General features: G+C 41.8%; 1 protein-coding gene across 4 annotated transcripts in view; it reads right to left on the bottom strand.

The window, feature by feature from the left end:
* Positions 1 to 19,292, bottom strand: part of cobll1b (cordon-bleu WH2 repeat protein-like 1b) — a 163,820-nt gene that overhangs the window by 91,913 nt on the left and 52,615 nt on the right. Inside the window, exon 3 of one of the 4 annotated variants that reach the window (XM_059966438.1) lies at positions 14,991 to 15,072. The exons of the other annotated variants lie outside the window; for them this stretch is intronic. Coding sequence (XP_059822421.1) covers positions 14,991 to 15,072 — 82 coding nt within the window. The remainder of the gene's footprint in view (positions 1 to 14,990; positions 15,073 to 19,292) is intronic. 4 annotated transcript variants of the gene reach the window in all.

Below are 19,292 nucleotides of genomic sequence, written 5' to 3'. Positions count from 1 at the left end.
CAAAAATAGAAATAAAAATTTATTGAGTTGGTGTTCATGGGTTCAATATCCATTCAGAAATCTGATGGCTGTTCCTGAATTATGTTTGAAAAGTACTTTGAATTTTACTTTGAACTAAGAATCGCTGAGTGTGTGCCTTCTGGCTTGTGTGCCTCCTTCCTGATGGTAACAATAAGAACAGTGCATGACCTGGGTGATGGATGCCACCTTTTAGAGACATCGTTCCTTGAAGACGTCCTGGACCACAAACAAGAGAAGATCTGTAAATGCTGCACACCCAAGCAACACACACAAAATGCTGGAGGAACTCAGTAGGCCAGGTAGCGTCAATGGGAAGGGGTGAACCGCTGACGTTTTGGGCCGAGACCCCACATCTTTTTCTCATCAAAAAGATGAGAAGTCAGAGAAAGAAGGTGATGGTGGTGGGGGGGGGGGCAAGAAAGCAATGAGAACAAAGCTGGGTGGTGGGGGCCATTAATGAAGGATGCCACCCTTTTGGGGCATCGCTCCTTGAAGATGTTCTGGATACAATAGAGGCTAGTGCCCGTTATGAAGCTGACTGAGCTTACAATTCCCTACAGCTTATTTTATTCTGGTCAGTAGCCGCCCACCCAAACCCAATACCAGACAGGATGCAGCTAGTTAGAATGCTCTCCACGGTATATCTGTAGAACTTCTTTCAACTTCTCAATGAAAACTTTCATGTTACACGTCTGGATTGGGCAATTGATAGTAAGGAGTAGAAATCAAGGGCAAGTGAGTGAAGGGAAACTGCAGAAAAATTAGACTGGTGAACTGCACAAAAATTACCAGCTGAAATTGCAGTGTGAGACCCAGCCCATAGTGCAGGGCTGATAATCGAACGTTCCTACGTATTCGGAGAAAATGGGAAGTGGAAAGAAAAGGGTGTGGGGGAGGGAGCAGTGTTGATCAGAGAAACTCCTGTAGCACTGAAAAGGATGAACTATTTGTGAGGTCAAATAGCATTTATTTAATTAGAATTAATGAAAGATAATGGAACCAATATTGCTGGTAAGTTAGCGGTGCGCTCAGATGCAGCAGCCTCTGCAGGGCCAATCAAAGGTACATGTCTTTTCACATCGTTGCACATTAAGAACGTGAACGACTGCAAGCTGACCCCTTCTGCCAGTTGTTCACTGACGCAGCAGTTTGATGGGAACACACCAGTGGTCCCCAGCCTCTGGGCCACGGACCGATACCGGGCCGCGAAGCATGCAGGGGTGCAGCGGTAGCCAGAGCGCACCCAGCCGAAATAAACAAGCTAATTAATTAGGTGCCTCCCAACACGTAAATGTCAGCCCAGATCAGAGGCCAATCGGTCTGTAGCCCAGAGATTGGGGACCACTGTACTACACAGGCAGAATTGGGGTGCATAGGCGTTGTACAGTCCAACAGTGAGTGATTTTCTCAGTCATATTTCTTGTGATTGCAAAACCCTTCTAAACATTGATAATCTCGAATGCTAGAAGTCCGGTTCAATGGTTTATTGGTGGGACCCACAGAGATAATAGGCAATAGGTGCAGGAGCAGGCATTCGGCCCTTCGAGCCAGTACCGACATTCAATGTGATCATGGCTGATCATCCACAATCAGTACCCCGTTCCTGCCCTCTCCCCATATCCCTTGACTCCGCTATCTTTCAGAGCTCTATCTAACTGTTTCTTGAAAGCCTCCAGAAAACTGGCCTCCACTGCCTTCTGAGGCAGAGCATTCCATTGATTCATAACTCTCTGAGTGAAAAAGTTTTACCTCAACACCGTTCTAAATGGACTACCCCTTATTCTTAAACTGTGGCCTCTGGTTCTGGACTCCCCCCAACACCGGGAACATGCTCCCTGCCTCTAGAGTGTCCAATCCCTTAGATCCTATATGTTTCAATCAGATCGCTCTCATCCTTCTAAATTCCAGTGTATACAAGCCCAGTCGCTCCAATCTTTCAACATATGACAGTCCCACCATCCCAGGGATTAACCTTGTGAACCTACGCTGCACTCCTCAATATCAAGAACGTCCTTCCTCAAATTTAGAGACCAAAACTGAACACAATACTCCAGGTAAATAAAAAAACACAAAATGCTGGCAGAACTCAGCAGGCCAGACAGCATCTATGGGAGGAGGTAGTGATGACGCTTCAGGCCGAAACCCTCCTGATGAATCCTTTTTTTATGAAACCAGCAAAGAGCAGCAACAAAGGCAAACGATCAAAAATAGTGATAAAAACTGACGAAATTAACTAACGTATCCAACTCCTCTGTTCGAGAAGGTGGGGAAAATACCTGGATTCAGTGGTGAGTAGAACTACAGAACATGCTCCTGTGAACACTGCAGACAGCCAGGGATTTTCCACGGGAACCTGGTGAGCTGGGGTTAGAACCCAGTCCACACCACTATGCAGTCAAAGAATAAAGAGCGGGGAAAAAGTCCCTGAATTATCAACAAGCGTGCTCATTGATAAGTTTGCTTGCATCCACCATCAGGGACCCCCACCACACAGGCCATACTCTCTTTTCACCACACAGAATCACTCAGATTTAATGTCACCGGTGTGTGTCGTGAAAACAGTTGTTCTCACGGCAGTAGGACAATGAAATATCCAATGAAATATATTAGTCTCTATAATATTGAGGGGAAAAAAGTGAATTACATTAAGTATATACATGTTTATTAAATAGTTAAAATAAGTCATGCAAAAATGATAGAAATAAAGTAGAGGTAGTGCTCAATATCCATTTCAAAATCAGATGGCAGAGGGGAAGAAGCTGTTTCTGAATCACTGAGTGTGTGTCTTTAGGCTTCTTTACCTCCTTCCCGATGGTGACAGTGAAAAGAGGGCATGTCCTGGGTGGTGGGGATCCTTAACGATGGATGCTGCCCTCCTAAGGCACCGCTCCTTGAAGATGTCTTGGATACCACGGAGGCTGGTAGCCATGATGGAGCTGACTAATTTTACAAGTTTCTGCAAGTTAGTTCAACCTTGTGCAGTAGCCCACCCTCCATGGAAAAAGCCTGCTCGCATTTACCCTGAGGTCGGGTGGAACTACAACCAAAGGGCATGGATTAAGGATGAAAGGTAAAAATTTTAAGGGGAACATTAGGGAAAACTTCTTCAATTACAGGGTCAGGAGAGCGTGGAATGAGCTGCCAGCTCAAGTGGTGTTTGCAAGCTCAATTTAAATATTTAAGAGAAGTCTGGATAGGTACGTGAATGGTAGGGATATAGAGGGCTATGGTCACAGTGCAGGCCAAAGGGAGTAGGCAGTTTAAAGGTTCAGTGCAGACTAGATGGGCTGAAGGGCCTGTTTCTGAGTTGTACTTTTCTATGACTCCATGGCTTAGGATGAATGTAAAGAACAAAATACGGAGAAGGTAACAGAAGCTCCCTGGAAGGTGCTAGGGATTTATGATAACTGCATTCTGACCAACGACAGTAGCCAAGTTGAATGATTCTACAGCCACAAGTGAAATCTGCTTCCATCATGTTCTAGGATCCACTATGGTGACTCTATAGGGTAACCATGCATGGGGACGTCTATTTATATGTACGCACCAATTTTGCGCAAGGGAGACAAGTTTCCAATCACAGGACCAGAACCTCACTTTCTGATAACCATCTGGTGGCTGCTATGCACCATCAGAAATGCATAAACATCCTCCACTTCTCAAAACTGAAGTAGAGCAAGTCATTCTCAATCCAAAGGGGCTGAAAGAGGAACAAGCATACAGTTAAGACCCAAGCTGAATAAAGAAGCTACGCAGAAGAAGTTAGCAATTAATGAAAAGGAGGGGCAAAGACTGAGTATGCAAATAGATCTGTGGCAAAAATAAAAAGTAACTAAAAGGCTTACAATCATGTGAACTACTGGGGATTATGAATAGGCGCGGTCAGGCCATATTCAAATCCATCAATCTCTATGGGATTAGGGCTTCACACCATTTATAAATTCAAAGTAAATTTATTTTCAAAGCACATATGTCACTAGATACAACCCTGAGATTCAGTTTCTTGAGAGCATGCTCAGTAAATCCAACGAAGACCCATAATAGAATCACTGAAAGACTGCACCCAACAGGGCAGACAACCAGTGCACAAAAGACAACAAACTGAAAATACTACAGAAAAAATAAGTAATAAATAACTCAGCAATATATTTCGCGAACACGATACGCAGAGTCAAGACGGCGCCAGCGAACAAAAATTCTTCAGGCAACATCTTTCAGTTAGCAAATCTATCCAATTATTTTACTTCGTCTATGCATTCTGCTTGTTCTGTGTGTTATGGAAACTGTTGGAACCTGCGACATACACTTTGGGAGTCCATCAAAGGAGCCAGCACTACGTTGTGTCTGGAGAGCTGCCTCGTGGAGATTAGAGACTGTGGGGGGTTGGGGGGGGGGGTGCGCAAAAGGACCAAGAGTACAAGCTGACTGGAGATTTGTGTGATGATTGGACTGGACTTACACTGGCTTGTTCAGCTTATCAGTGTTTTCTGTTTTTGTGGATGATTGGCAGGTGGGTGATCTGTTAATTTTTTAAGTGTGGGAGGGTTGGGGGATTGGTGCTACTGTCACTGTACTTTTCTGTAAGTGAGGGTGTCGGGAATTGATATCATGGCTGCTTTTGCTGTGGCAGAGAGAGGATTTAGAGATCTGCGAGTTTTATTTCTTTTTCAGTGAAGGGGGAGTTGATGTCTCTTCTTCCATCAACACACATGGTCTACCTGTATTTCATGGCTACCTGGAGAAGATACACAACTGAGTTGTATCGTACATGCACACTTTAACAATAAAATTAACCTCTGACCTTTCAGTCACAAAGCCACAGGTTTTTGGTGTGTTTCAGTGACGGGGCAAGTAAAGTTATCCACTTGGTTCAAGAGCCAGACAGTTGAGGGGCAATAACAGTCCTGACCCTGGTGATGTGAGTCCTGAGGCTGCTGTACCTTCTTCCCGATGGCAGCAGTGAAAAGAGAGCATGCCCAGGGTCATGGGGAGTCCCTGATGATGGATGCTGCTTTCCAGAGCAGACACTCCGTGTAGATAAGCTCAATAGTACAGAGGGCTTTACCTTGATGGACTGGGCCATACCCACAACCTTTTGTAGGATTTTCCAATCAAGGACTTTAGTACTTCCATACCAGGCTGTGATACAATATAGTGTAACACCCTGAATTCAGCAATACATGAGATCAGAAACATAACCTGGATTGATCAGGTTTAGTTAATTCACTCAGCAATATCCAAGGGATAACCAAGTTACTGCTGTATAAGTTAATTGACTCTGGAGTTCTTAAACCAATATTCCATCATGAAATTTTATTTTTCTCTATACTTTTAATAATTCGTTATTTATTTATTTATTAACATATAGCGCAGGATAGGCCATTCCAGCTGTGCCGCACAGCAACCCCCTGATTTAATCCCAGTCTAATCACAGGACAATCTACAATGACCAATTAACCTACCACCCAGTAAGTCTTTGGACTGGGGGAGGAAACCGGAGCACCTGGAGGAAACCCACGTGGTCATGGGGAGAACATACAAACTCCTTACAGGCAGAGGTGGGAATTGACCCAGGGTGCCTATAATGTAAAGCTTTGTGGTAACTACTACATTACCATGTCACCCCAAATGTCTGTGTAATGTCATTGTCTATGTGAAGACACCTCAATGAGACCTCTTCATTTTTGCGCAGTGAAATTATTTCAAGATAAAATAACAGGAAATAATAGCCAATTTCATTCTTATCCTGTTATGTATATGTTCCAAAGAATAATTCCAAAGTGGTGCTGATTTTTGCCTGGTTATCAGAGCACTGTGACTAATTAGATTTGGTCTTCGTGCAATAGTTGTTCAATGTCAGGGTGAGTGATACTGAAACCCAACATTCATGCTTCAGGGTGCTCAGTCAATCTTTGTATTCAGTAAATATTTTGTTTTTGTTGTAGTAAATACTCAAGAGCAGAAGTTCATCCATCTAAGAACAGAATAATCAGCATTTCCCAATCTTGTCTGATGCTCTTCAGAATGTAGTAGAGCAGAAATTCTGTCTGCCCAACCAGCCATAGGGAAGCCCACGGCAGTTGTAATCTTGTCACTGAAGACGCAGAAAGGTCCTTTTACAGCTAATCAAATGCCAACTCAACTCTTACTGCAGCTTAAAGAGCTTCAGCTCTTTAACGTTTTTACAGTGTTGTCAGTAAAGAATATAATTCTTCTGGCAATTTGCATTTCTAAAACAAACAACAACAGAAATGATTACATAAATTGTTTTTCGATCATCGTGTTAATTTAACACTGTTGACCATTTGCTATGACGCTGCCCTAAAGAAGACAATGACAGACCACTTCTATGGAAAAATTTGCCAGGAACAATCATGGATAGGACCATGATCACCCACATCAAACAACACAGCACATAATGACGGGATGATTTACTGCATCTCAGAGTATACTGCAGGTCTGTCCTTTGCTCCTGTAGAATGGCCCGATAGGTAGGAATGGAACTCAGGTTGCTCGGTTGAAAGTCCAACACTCTACCACTGTAACACTGAGGACTGCAGAAACCTTGATGCAGACTCAAAGGCAAGATTTTCTTTCTTTTAGCCAAAATGGGGGGGGCGGGGAGAAACAGGCAAAGAGTTTGACACAAAAATTCAGTAATTCAAACACATATTCTGTAAACCAAGATCTTGATTCACAAATAGGATCCAGAAATGGCAGGCAGTAAGCAGACATAAAAAAGACAAAGAAAAGACTATAAAAACAGAGGCTCTTGCAACTTACAATATCATGCTTTAAGACCGAGCAAAGTAAGGTACAGGAAGCACGGTTTAAACACACAGATGTCAGTTGGAAATTGGTGCAGTCAATGATCAGTAACAAGAAAGTCCAATCAGTTCTGAAAAAACCTTTAGGGAACAATGTCTGCTCCTGCTGGCCAACCACAGAAATGACAGGAGTCCTAACAAAATGTCACATACTTTGATCAGAAAAGGATCGAAATGCAATTAATTGTTTAATTTCCTTTTCCCCAACATCCACCCCACACGCACATTCCACCTTTGTGCACTGTTAATACAGGAACATCCTGCACCACACTTGATTGAGAAACATCACAAGCAAAAAGTCAGATTAGATAATCACTGCTAGTTCAGTTCCACCCTTAGCTGTATTGGAGTACCTATCTGACAAAGCTTGTTGCTAACAGAGGACAACTACATTCAAAGTGAGCTATAATTAAGAGGAGATTAATGGAGGTCTGCACCTACAACTGAGGAACCCTGCAGGCACTCACAGCCCATTAAGTCTCTGAATTTGGTCTATTGATTCAGCAACTATTATCCGAATAGTGTCAATCAAAAGTTCAAAGTAAGTTGATTATCAAAGTATATACAGTATATGGCACCATACAGAACCCCGAGATTCATTTTCTTGCAGGCATACAGGTGCCCCCCACTTTACGAATGTTCGCTTTACGTCACTTTGCTTCTACAACAGACCTACATTAGTAACCTGTTTACACATTACAAAGAGGATTTTTGCTTTTACGGAAATTTTTCTCATATAAATTAATAGTTCTTCGCTTTATAACATCTTGGCTTAAGAAAGGTTTCATAGGAACGCTCTATCTTTGTAAAGGGGGGGGGAGCACCTGTACTCAATAAATCTATAATAGAATAATAACCATAATAGAATCAATGAAAGACTGCACCAACTTGGGCATTCAACAAGTGTGCAAAGACAACAAACTGAGCAAATACAAAAATAACTAACAATAATAAATAAATAGATGAGCAGTAAATTTCAAGAATAGAAGATGAAGAATCTTTGAAAGTAGGTCTATAGGGTGTGAAAACATTGCATTGATGGGGCAAGTGAAGTTCAGCGAACTTATCGCTTCTGGTTCAAGAGTCATCTACACTCACTACTAATGTAAAAAAAAATGTTTTTTGGCAGTCAGGATATCATGTTCTCATCTCTTGCTAGACTTTGCATAATGTATCCAGTATACCAGTCTTGTCTCCATTGCACAAGCAAAACAGAACTTATGGGCAGTTAAATTTCCACCTTGTAGCTGTTATGCTTTTGCCGTATTCACTGGGACACAGTACAGTACAGCATGATCTGTGTGGCATTCTGAGTGTGGCAGAGTCTTGCCACCCGTTTAACCTTTTTTACGTGGAGACTTCATGTTGATTCTACATTTGTTAGAGATTTCCAAATTGACACAGTATACCCGAGTCCTGATGAAGGATCTCAGCCCAAAACATTGACTGTTTACTCTTTATCACAGATGCTGCCTGGCCTGCTGACTTCCTCCAGCATTTTGCGTGTGTTGCTTGGATTTCCACCATCTGCAGATATTCCCTCCTGACAGAAAGATACGTATATTTTCTCCTTAGAATTAAAGCAAACATTGCTTCTCCATGGAGCTGCTGAGGGCTTGGTCATTCTCTCCTACAGGTAAGGGTGTTGAAGAGCTCCATTTGGAAAATTAGTTATGAATCTGACAACACCTGACCAATAAACCAGTAGGCGATAGTGCTGAAATTCTAATACTATTGTATCTCTGACTGGATAATGATGAGCAGCCACCTTGATAAAAGGGAAAATGTATATTGATTTTTACCAATCTTTAGCTGTGAAACGTAACAGGTAATGTATAAAAAAACCCAATGAGACCACCTTCAGGGTGGAGGAGCAATATTCCATTTGGGTTCCCTCCGACCTGATGGTATGAATATCAATTTCTCCTTCCAGTGAAAATAACACCCCCCCTCTCTATTTCCCACTCTGACCTTTTAGTTCTCCTCACCTGCCTATCACTTCACCTTGGGTCCCTCCTCCTTCCCTTTCTCCTATGGTCCACTCTCCTCCCCTGTCAGATTCCTTCTTCCCAGCCTTGTACTTTTCCCACTCACTTGGCCTCATCTCATCACCTTCCGGCTCGCCTCTTTCCCCTCCACCCTCCTTTTAATTCTGGCATCTTCCCTCTTCCTTCTCAGTCCCGAAGAAGGGCCTCGGCCCGAAATGTTAACTGTTTACTCTTTTCCACAGACGATGCCTGACCTGCTGAGTTTCTCCAGCATTCTGAGTAAGTTGCATCTAGTAAAGGATATAAGGTTCAATCAATATTGAGCACTATTGTATTAATTCTGATTCCCGTTCCCTTTCCTCTTGTGCCAAATCCACACACAAGGTGGAGGAGCCACACCTACTGTATATTCTGTCTGGGTACCCTCCAAACTGATGGTATGAGCATCAATTTCTCCTCCTCCACAGACGCTGCCTGACCCTCTGAGTTTCTCCAGCATTTTGAGTGTGTTGCTTTGGATTCCCAGCATCTGCAGATTTTCTTGTGTTTATAAGTGATGTATTTTTGAAGACTTAAACAATCACTTTGATAAGTTATAGTAATTAAATTGCTGATAGAAAGAGCTATACCATTTTGGCTGAATTAGTTTATTACTGTTATAACAATTGTATTCTGTTGGACTTTTGTTGACTGACAGCAGAGTACCTTTCATATAGTAACAGCTTTTGGAATATTATTTGAGGTGAAACAGCCAATATTTGAGTGAACATGGTAGGGACTGGAGTTTGGAATGATGCAAATAAAAATGATGAACTAAATGTACTATAAACAAAGTCATATTTATGTATTTTGTGAGATAACATAGAGTAGGCTTTCCCAGCCCTTCAAACCACACCGCCCAACAGCCCCCAATTTAATCCTAGCCTAATCACGGGACAATTTACAATGACCAGTTAACTAACTGACCATCACAACTTCTGACTGTGGGAGGGAACCAAAGCACCTGGAGAAATCTCACACGGTCACAGGAAGAATGTATAAACTCCTTACAGGCAACGGCAGGAATTGAACCCAGGTCGCTGGCACTGTAAGGCATTGTGCTAACCACTACGCTACCAGGTTTATTATCACTGATATACATCATGAAATTTGTTGCTATGAAGCAGCAGTACAGTGTAATACCTATAATACACAGTACCATAAATACACAATAGATTTTTATTGTTTCATTGGCAGATCGACCATCTGCAGACTGCAAAAGAAAAGTAACATTCTAACCCACTTTCAAAATAGTCAACTGGGAGATAGCAATGACTGGAAAAGTTCTCAATTTTAGTCAATAGTCTCTCCATTAAAACATGAACCTCATCTAAACAGTCCTTCAAAGGCATTGCTGTCCCCTGGAATAGGGAGAACTGTTAGGAATCACAGGATCTAAAAGCCACAGGACATAGGAAAAGCATTCGGTCCTCTAAATCAGTCCAAATTTATTTCTGAAAATGCAATTAATCAAACGAGGCTGCTCTCAAAAAATCAAGACCTAATTGACAGGAAGTTGATAGTAAATTTTTACATTCCTGTCAGTTATTCCTTTAAAAAAAACAATGGAGCAAACAAACCTCTGGTGCAGGAAAAGCCTGCAACTTAAATCATAGAGACCATGTGCAATTTAAAACAAACTAATCTGCTGTAGCAAAGATGCCTTTGAACAATAAGGTCAAGTAAACCAAAAGTATTAACTTCATGATAATACAATACTCTGCAAAATCTAAATTCATTTTCTTGTACCTGAGAAAAATACAAATCAATCTGGGTTGCTTAGTTTTCATTTTCTAATTTAAAGGTCAGTTTTAAGTAAATCTATGACCAGAGTAATTTTGAAACTAAATGTGTTAAGTTCATTAAAGTACTGATAAGGTAGTGTCTTAGTAATATGTCATCGTAATAATATCATTTAAGAACTTTTTCTGCCATATACTGCATAGATTCTTTTAAGCAAAACAACACTAACTTTGAACATTTTTGAAAAGAAACAATAAAAGATTCAACAAGCTTCAATTTTGCAGGCTCGACTACCTGTTACTTTAGGCCCATAATCATTTGATCTGGCTCCAGTATTCTACAACTTGCTTTCTAATTAAAGTATGCTTTAACCTTCCAAAGAACAATAGATCAAACAAGCTTCCTCTCAACATGGAAAAACTGTTTAAAAATCAAAACAACTACTGCTTTCTTCACAATGTGCATGGATTAAGTGTATAACTGGTAAACTAGTTCCTCCTGCAAAATATCTAATTTTCCAAAAAAAAAATTCTCTTCATCCAGGTTGCTCCAAACCACACTCTATGATTATTAATTTCACTTTATTCAGTCAAGCAAACGGGAATAACATTTTTTACATATTTAGCTATTTCCCATCCATCATGGTTGTGGGGTCTGTTGATAAACCCATAAGGTCATAAGATATTGGAGCAGAATTGGGCCAGTTAGCCAATCAAGTCTGCTCTGCTATTTCATCATGGCTGATCCATTTCCCTCTCAGCCCAAATCTCCTGCCTTCTCTCCATAATCCTTCATACCCTGATTAATCAAGAACCTATAACCTCCGCCTTAAATATAGCCAATGACAATCTCCACAGCCACCTCTGGCAACAAATTCCACAGATTCAGCACTCTTTGGCTGGAAAAGAACTCCTCATCTTCATTCTAAATGGACATCCCTCTATTCTGAGGCTGTGCCCTCTGGTTCTGGACACCCCCAACGTAGGAAATACCTTCTTCACATTCACTCTATCGAGGTCTTTCAACATTTGGTATGTTTTATTGAGATCTCCCCCCCATTCTTCTAAATTCCAGTGAGTACAAGCCCAGAGCCTTCAATTAGTCCTCATATGGCAACTCTCTCCAGTTTCAACACATCCTTTCTGAGATAAGGAGCCCAAAACTGCTCACAATACTCCAAGCGAGGCCTCACCAGGACTTTATAAAGTCTCAACATCACATCTTTGCTTTTATATTCTAGTCTTCTCGAACTGACTGCTAACATTGCATTTGCCTTCCTCACCACCAACTCAGCCTTCAAATTAACCTTTAAGGAATCCTGCATGACGACTCGCAAGTCCTTCTGTACCTCGGATTTTTTAATTTTTCTCTCCATTTAGAAAATAGTCTACTTTTTTATTTCTTCTGCCAAAGTGCCTGACCATACACTTCCTGACACTGTATTCTATCTGCCACTTCTTTGCCCATTCTCCTCATCTGTCCAAGTCCTTCTGCAGCCTGCTTACTTCCACAACACTACCCGTCTCTCCACCTACCATTGTATCATCTGCAAACTTTGCTACAAAGCCTTCAGTTCTATCATCAAAATCAGTGACATATAATGTAAAAGGAAGCAATCCCAGCACCAACCCCTGCAGAACACCCCTAGTCACCGGCAGCCAACCAAAAAATGCTCCCTTTATTCCCACTCTTTCTTTCCTGCCAATCAGCCAATGCTCTATGCATGCTAGTATCTTTCTTGTAATACCATGGGCTCTAAGCTTGTTATGCAGGTTTATGTGCCGCACCTTGTCCAAGGCCCAAGTAACTATTGAAATCTCACAGTTGAATTGAGTTAAACTGACATCAGGCCAAAACTAAAAATCTATGAGGTGTGAACTGCCGACACTCATCCAACAATGACCTATCCTCAATGGTGATACGTTTCACATTCATTCTCTGAAATGATCATTCCTAATAACTGTGCCCAAGCCACTAAGAGGACAGTTCAATGCACATGATTCTTCCTGAAGATCTGACCAACATCAGAATAACGCAAGGGCTACTAGCAAACACGAGCAAGTCAGCAGATCCAAAGCAACACACACAAAATGCTGGGGAACTGAGCGGGTCAGGAAGCATCTATAGAAAATAGTAAACAGTCATCACTTCGGGCCGAAACCCCTCTTTATTCCACCCCCCGCCCTCCACAGCAAATCTGATTTTCTATTTAAAAATACAATGAAAAGAATGCTTTCCTTGTTCCGACTACAACCCTTTATCTCCACCAACCTATCCTTTGTTGAGGAAAGCACTCCGTTTTAATGAAAAACTGTTTTAAAATTACAAGGGGTCATTGTTAAGTTAGTGGCCTAAGGTAGAAGGAGTCAATTTTAGAAAACCTAGCAATTTATTTTTCCTACATTTACACAAATAGTCCAGCGGTCGTGGAGCATATGGATCCCTTCTTTGTAGAAGTCGGCGTCTTGGACCTCCAGAAGTGGTCCACAGCGTGGGGTGATTGGTAAGTTTGTGGCCTAAGGTGGAAGATGATGAGTATTAACTTCAAACTTTCTGCATTTTCACTCAGAGCTGAACTGCATGTGCATGTAACGAGAGCTGTATAACTCATCTCCTACTTTAGGCCACAAACTTATCAATCACCCCTGCTGTGGACCACCTGGAGGTCCAAGATGCTCTCGTTACATGCACGTGCAGTTCAACTCTGAATGAAAATGCACAAAGTTTGAAGTTAATAACTCATCTCCTACCGTAGGCCACAAACTTATCAATCACCTTCGCTGTGAACGACTTCTACAAAGAAGAGATCCGAATGCTCCATGACTGCTGGACTAAATGTGTACACGTAGGAGGGGACTATGTTGAAAAATAAACGTGCCAGGTTTTCTAAAATTGACGCCTCCTACCGCAGGCCACGAACTTATCAATCACCCCTCGTATATATGTGAACAAATATTACATGTTAAACTAAGAACGCCATGGCCAAGAAGGTTCAGCAGTGCCTTTACTTGTTGAGGAGGCAAAATAAATTTGACATTTCCCCATTGACCCTCACCAATTTTTAACCAATGCACCACAGAAAGCATCTCATCAAGATGCATCACAGATTGCTATGGCAACCATGACCTCAGAGAGTGGTGGACATGGCTCAGTGCATCATGGAATCCAGACTCCTGTCCATTAATTCTCATGCATTTCTCACTGCATCGGTAAAGCAGCCAGAATAATCAAAGACCCCACCCAACCCGGGCACTCTTCCTTCTTCCCACTCCTATAGGCAAGAGATTCTAAAGTCCTGCCAGCAGGCTCAAGTACAGCTTTTACCCTGCAGTTCAAAGTTCAACATTTCATTTATTATCAAGGTAAGTATGCAGTACACAACTCTGAGATTCTTCTTCTAAACATAGCCACGAAACCAAGAAAAAAAATGGCAACACAATCATCACCACCCCCAAACCCCCCTCTCCCCCGCATGAAAAACAACACGAACATCGGCCCCCAAATATCCCTCTACCCATATAAAAAACACAAACAACAGCGCAACAAGAACATTATCTCCCAAGCTCATCCCCCTGCATGAAATGCAATCAGAACATCGGTCTCCAAATCCCCTCCCCCCACACAAAGAAAAGGGAAAGAACAGGCAAAAACACAGAATATAAAAAACTATAAGACTTGAAAAAAATGTCCATAGTCCAAATCCATATCCAAAGTGCACAAAACCTCACTATTGTATGGTTCCCTCTTGCCTCACACTCTACCTCGTTAAGTCCTTGTGCCTTACAGTCTATCTACTATGCACTTTCTCTGCAATTGTAATACTTTATTCTGCACCCAATTATTGTTTGACTTTGTACTGTTATAATGAATTGATGTGGATGAATGGTATGCAAGTCTTTCTACTGTACCTCAGTTCATGTGACAATAATAAACCAACTTACCAATGTTCAATTGGGCGTGATGACTGTCCTTTTCATGAACCATACAAATACTGCTCTTCTGAAGTGTGACCAAAATTATTTAATCTCCTGAGGAAAAGTGCTGTGTAACCTCTTCCCAAAAACAAATTCAGTGACCAACCTTTCAAAAAGTACTCACATTCTGGATTCTGGTTAATTGGGCCTTCAGTAAATTTGGGGGAGCTATTTATTTGGGACAACTCTCAAAGAACAAAAGCAAATCAGCAAAATAGCAGGGATTTTCCTTATTTATTTGGGACAATACACTGCTTAAGTGGGGCAGGAGACTATTGCTGAACATTAGTCACATACACGCCATGTCACCATTAGATACATCGTCCTTAGAGCGAACAGTTTCTAAATACAGTCGGCCCTCCTTATCCACTAATTCCGCATGTGTGAATTCAACCAACCTTGAATCGCGAAAACCCGGAAGTGCTCTTCCAGCACTTGTTGTTTGAGCACGTACAGACTTCTTTTTCTTGTCATTATTCCCTAAACAACACAGTATAACAACTATTTTACATAGCATTTACAACGTATTAGGTACTATAAGTAACCTAGAGATGATTTAAAGTATACGAGAGGATGTGCGTGGGTTATCGTGGATCGGGATCGAAAAAAAGTCGGAAGTTCTCTTACTCAGTAAGTTGGAACAGGTACATCTGGTATTATTTAATGTCAGTTAGTCAAACGTTTGTCTTAGTATATAGTATATATTTTACCTTTCTATGCATATAAAACACTTAAGAACGTATGTCGGGCTCAGGAACTTCTTCCCAAGTTCAATCCAGTGACAGACCACTATCGAGTGCGCTCTCCACCGTGCCGGGTTGATGTGCAGATCAAAAACCCAAAACCCAATAATTAAACCACTGCGTTGCTTAGTAGTAATTGTAGCTTTCATCAGGGCACAGCCTTTCTCACTTTATCCATTAAAATTGTTCCGATCATTGATCATTAGCCTTAACGCTTTCCCAATGACCAATGGCGTTTCACCTCTTTCCGATCGCTTTATTATTTCCACTTTATTTTCATTCGCGATCATGATTATTTTCGTGAACAGAAACACTGCGGATTCAGAGCTCTGACGCTGGGTCCTAAGGTCCATCGCATTGAGGTAGGTTGAATAAGGGACTTGAGCATCCGCGAATTCTGGTATCAGCAAGGGGTCCTGGAACCAATCCCTCGCGGATAAGGAGGGCCAACTGTAGCGCCAATTGCATGGGTTTGTGTCCAAAAAGCAAGGAATTTTGTCACTGATAGTTGTTGAGAAATAAGTAGTAACACAATTCAGAACTGTTTTACTCACTGCCATTTTTAGCATTCAGACTTGGAGATGTCAGAAATGGCCAGGAACAATTTCCCTACTTCAAATTAGAGACTATGAGGAATTTGAAGGTATTGACAACCATCTTGAATGTTATCTTTAGCCTTCACTGGCCACTCAAGTCTTACTAGTGGCTCCCAGTTGCTGCTTGCATGCAACAGTGGTCACAGCTTTGACAGGTGAGCTAAACCAGGTGAGAGTAGCTGGTAGGTCTCATACCCTGGTGAGATGCCTGTCCTAACGTGCAAAGTCATATCCGGCGGACTGTGTGGATGAGATCTACAGTGAAATCCAACAGGCAAGAAGGTGGGTCTGCAACACTATGTTGAGAGTGAAGGAAGGGCCACAATGAGGCACAGAAGTCGTAGTCATCCACTGCAGTCAGGGAAGACCCCAGTTGTAATGTCTACGTGTACCACTGGACCAAGACTTCCAAGGTCGAGACAGAGCAACGGCTCGTGCACTTTAAAAACTCTCTCACACAGGTTTCCTGTCATTGTTGAATACAGCGGACAACCACTAGTATTCGTAGTGTTTTAATTTTTTTCTGTATTTCATTTAAATACGTAATTTATTACACAGTTAAAGAGTAGTTTGTATTTTTTATGCACCTTTTTAACAATCTCCAAGAAACTTCGGGTAACTGGGCCAAAATGTACTTGTCCCGATTGTCCCAATTAACCAGAATCCACTGTGATTCCAATTTCAGTTCTCTGTATTGATATGGAGCATTCCTCACCCAGGGATAATGCAAATGGCTGATGAATGAACTTCTCACCTTTCTGTTTCAATGCATTCTCAAAACAAGCTTATCATTTCCCACATCACCGTACATACAGATGAGATAAACCATTCTATTATTCCAAAGGTTTAGCACACAAAGTTTATGCAATCATGTGAGGCAGAGTAATATCAGATTACATCACTGGATAAATGCCAAAGTGAATGGCCATCTAAATTTGAATCCTACCAAAACAGCACAGGTATTTAAATCAACTAGGGTGAGGGCAACTGCACAGGATCAAAAGAAGCTCCATCCTGGGCGCTAGTCTCCACAGCGGATCAAGGATCAATGCCTCAAAAAGACAGCGTCCATCATTGAGGACCCACATCACCCAAGACCTCTTCTCATTGTTACCATCAGGGAGGAGGTAACAATGAAGGCGCACACTCAACGACTCCCACTTGTTTCAAAAAGGCAACAATTACACCAGTGCCTAAGAAGAATAATATGAGCTGCCTAATGACTGTCGCCTGGTAGCACTCACATCGACAGTGATGAAATGCTTTGAGAGGTTGGTTATGACTAGACTGAACTCCTGCCTCAGCAAAGACCTGGACCCATTGCAATTTGCCTATTGCCACAAAAGGTCAACAGCAAACGTAATCTCAATGGCTCGCCACATAGCTTTAGACCACCTGTACGACACAAACACCTACATCAGGATACTGTTCATCGACTAAAACTCAGCATTTAATACCATCATTCCCACAATCCTGATTGAGAAACTGCAGAACCTGGACCTCTGTACCGCCCTCTGCAATTGGATCTTTGACTTCCTAACTGGAAGACCACAGTCTGTGCAGATTGGTGATAACATATCCTCCTCGCTGACGATGAACACTGGCGCACCTCAAGGGTGTGTGCTTAACCCACTGCTCTACTCTCTGAATACACGACTGTGTGGCTAGGAATAGTTTAAATACCATCTACAAATTTACTGACACCTATTGTTGGTAGAATCTCAGGTGGTGACGACAGGGTGTACACGAGTGAGATATGACAACTAGTGGAATGGTGCCACAGCAACACCCTGGCACTCAACATCAGTAAGATGAAAGAGGTGATTGTGGACTTCAGGAAGGGTAAGATGAAGCAGCACATACCAATCCTCATAGTGGATCAGAAGTGGAGAGAGTGAGCAGTTTCAAGTTCCTGGGTGTCAAGATCTCGGAGGATCTAACCTGGTCCCAACATATCGATGTAGTTATAAAGAAGGCAAGACAGCGGCTATACTTTATTAGGAGTTTGAAGAGATTTGGCAGGTCAACAAATACACTCAAAAGCTTCTATAGTTGTACTGTGGAGAGCATTTTGACAGGCTGCATCACTGTCTGGTATGTAAGGGCTACTGCACAAGACCGAAAGAAGCTGCAGAAGGTTGTAAATTTAGTCAGCTCCATCTTGGGTACTTGCCTACAAGGTACCTAGGTCATCTTCAAGGAGCAGTATCTCAGAAAGGCAGTGTCCATTATTAAGGACCTCCAGCATCCAGGGCATGCCCTTTTCTCACTGTTACCATCAGGGAGGAGGTACAGAAGCCTGAAAGCACACACTCAGTGATTCAGGAACATCTTCTTCCCCTCTGCCATCCGATTCCTAAATGGACATTGAAGCTTTGGACACTCCCTCACTTTTTTAAATATACAGTATTTCTGTTTTTTGCACATTTTTCAAAATCTATTGAATAGACATAATTGACTTACTTGTTTATTTATTATTATGTTTTATCTTATTATTATTATTTTATTTATCTCACTTCTATATTATGTATTGCATTGAACTGCTGCTGCTAAGTTAACAAATTTCACGTCACATGCCGGTGATAATGAACCTGATTCTGATTCAGAAACGGCTTCTTCCCCACAGCCATTCGATTTCTGAATGAACCTTGAACCCATGACCGCTACCTCACTTCTTTGTTTGCACTACTTATTTAATTTGACTTATTTCATTATTATGTATTGCATTGTGGTGCTGACGCAAAAACATCAAATTTCACAACGTATGCTGGGGATACCGGTTCTGATTCTAAAATATCCTTGACGATGACTTTGAAATTCTTAAATTGTATGATATGCAACAGGAAAAGGAAAATGCCACCTCCCCAACTCTGGACTGCATATGATCGCAGGATTAGAGCAATATGCCTCCAAACTGAGCTAGCAAACCATTCAATTCATGAGCAATTTAGCAGGGGCACTACGTGACAGGCTATGATGTCCTAATCAAAAACAGCCATGCTGCATGTATGAATGAAAATCACATTTCTCCATCAGCATTGGGTGAGTGGGCAAATGTATGGCAGATGCAGTTTAATGTGGAAAAATGTGAGGTTATCCACTTTGGTGGCAAGAACAGGAAGGCAGAATACTATCTAAATGGAGTCAAGTTAGGAAAAGGGGAAGTACAACGAGATCTAGGTGTTCTTGTACATCAGTCAATGAAAGCAAGCATGCAGGTACAGCAGGCAGTGAAGAAAGCTAATGGCATGCTGGCTTTTATAACAAGTGGAATTGAGTATAGGAGTAAAGAGGTCCTTCTGCAGCTGTACAGGGCCCTGGTGAGACCCCACCTGGAGTATTGTGTGCAGTTTTGGTCTCC

Source organism: Hypanus sabinus, chromosome 4 (assembly GCF_030144855.1).
Source record: "Hypanus sabinus isolate sHypSab1 chromosome 4, sHypSab1.hap1, whole genome shotgun sequence".
Taxonomy (NCBI): Eukaryota; Metazoa; Chordata; class Chondrichthyes; order Myliobatiformes; family Dasyatidae; genus Hypanus; species Hypanus sabinus.
Note: the sequence above shows the minus strand (reverse complement) of the source record. Positions and strands in the feature narration are given on the sequence as shown.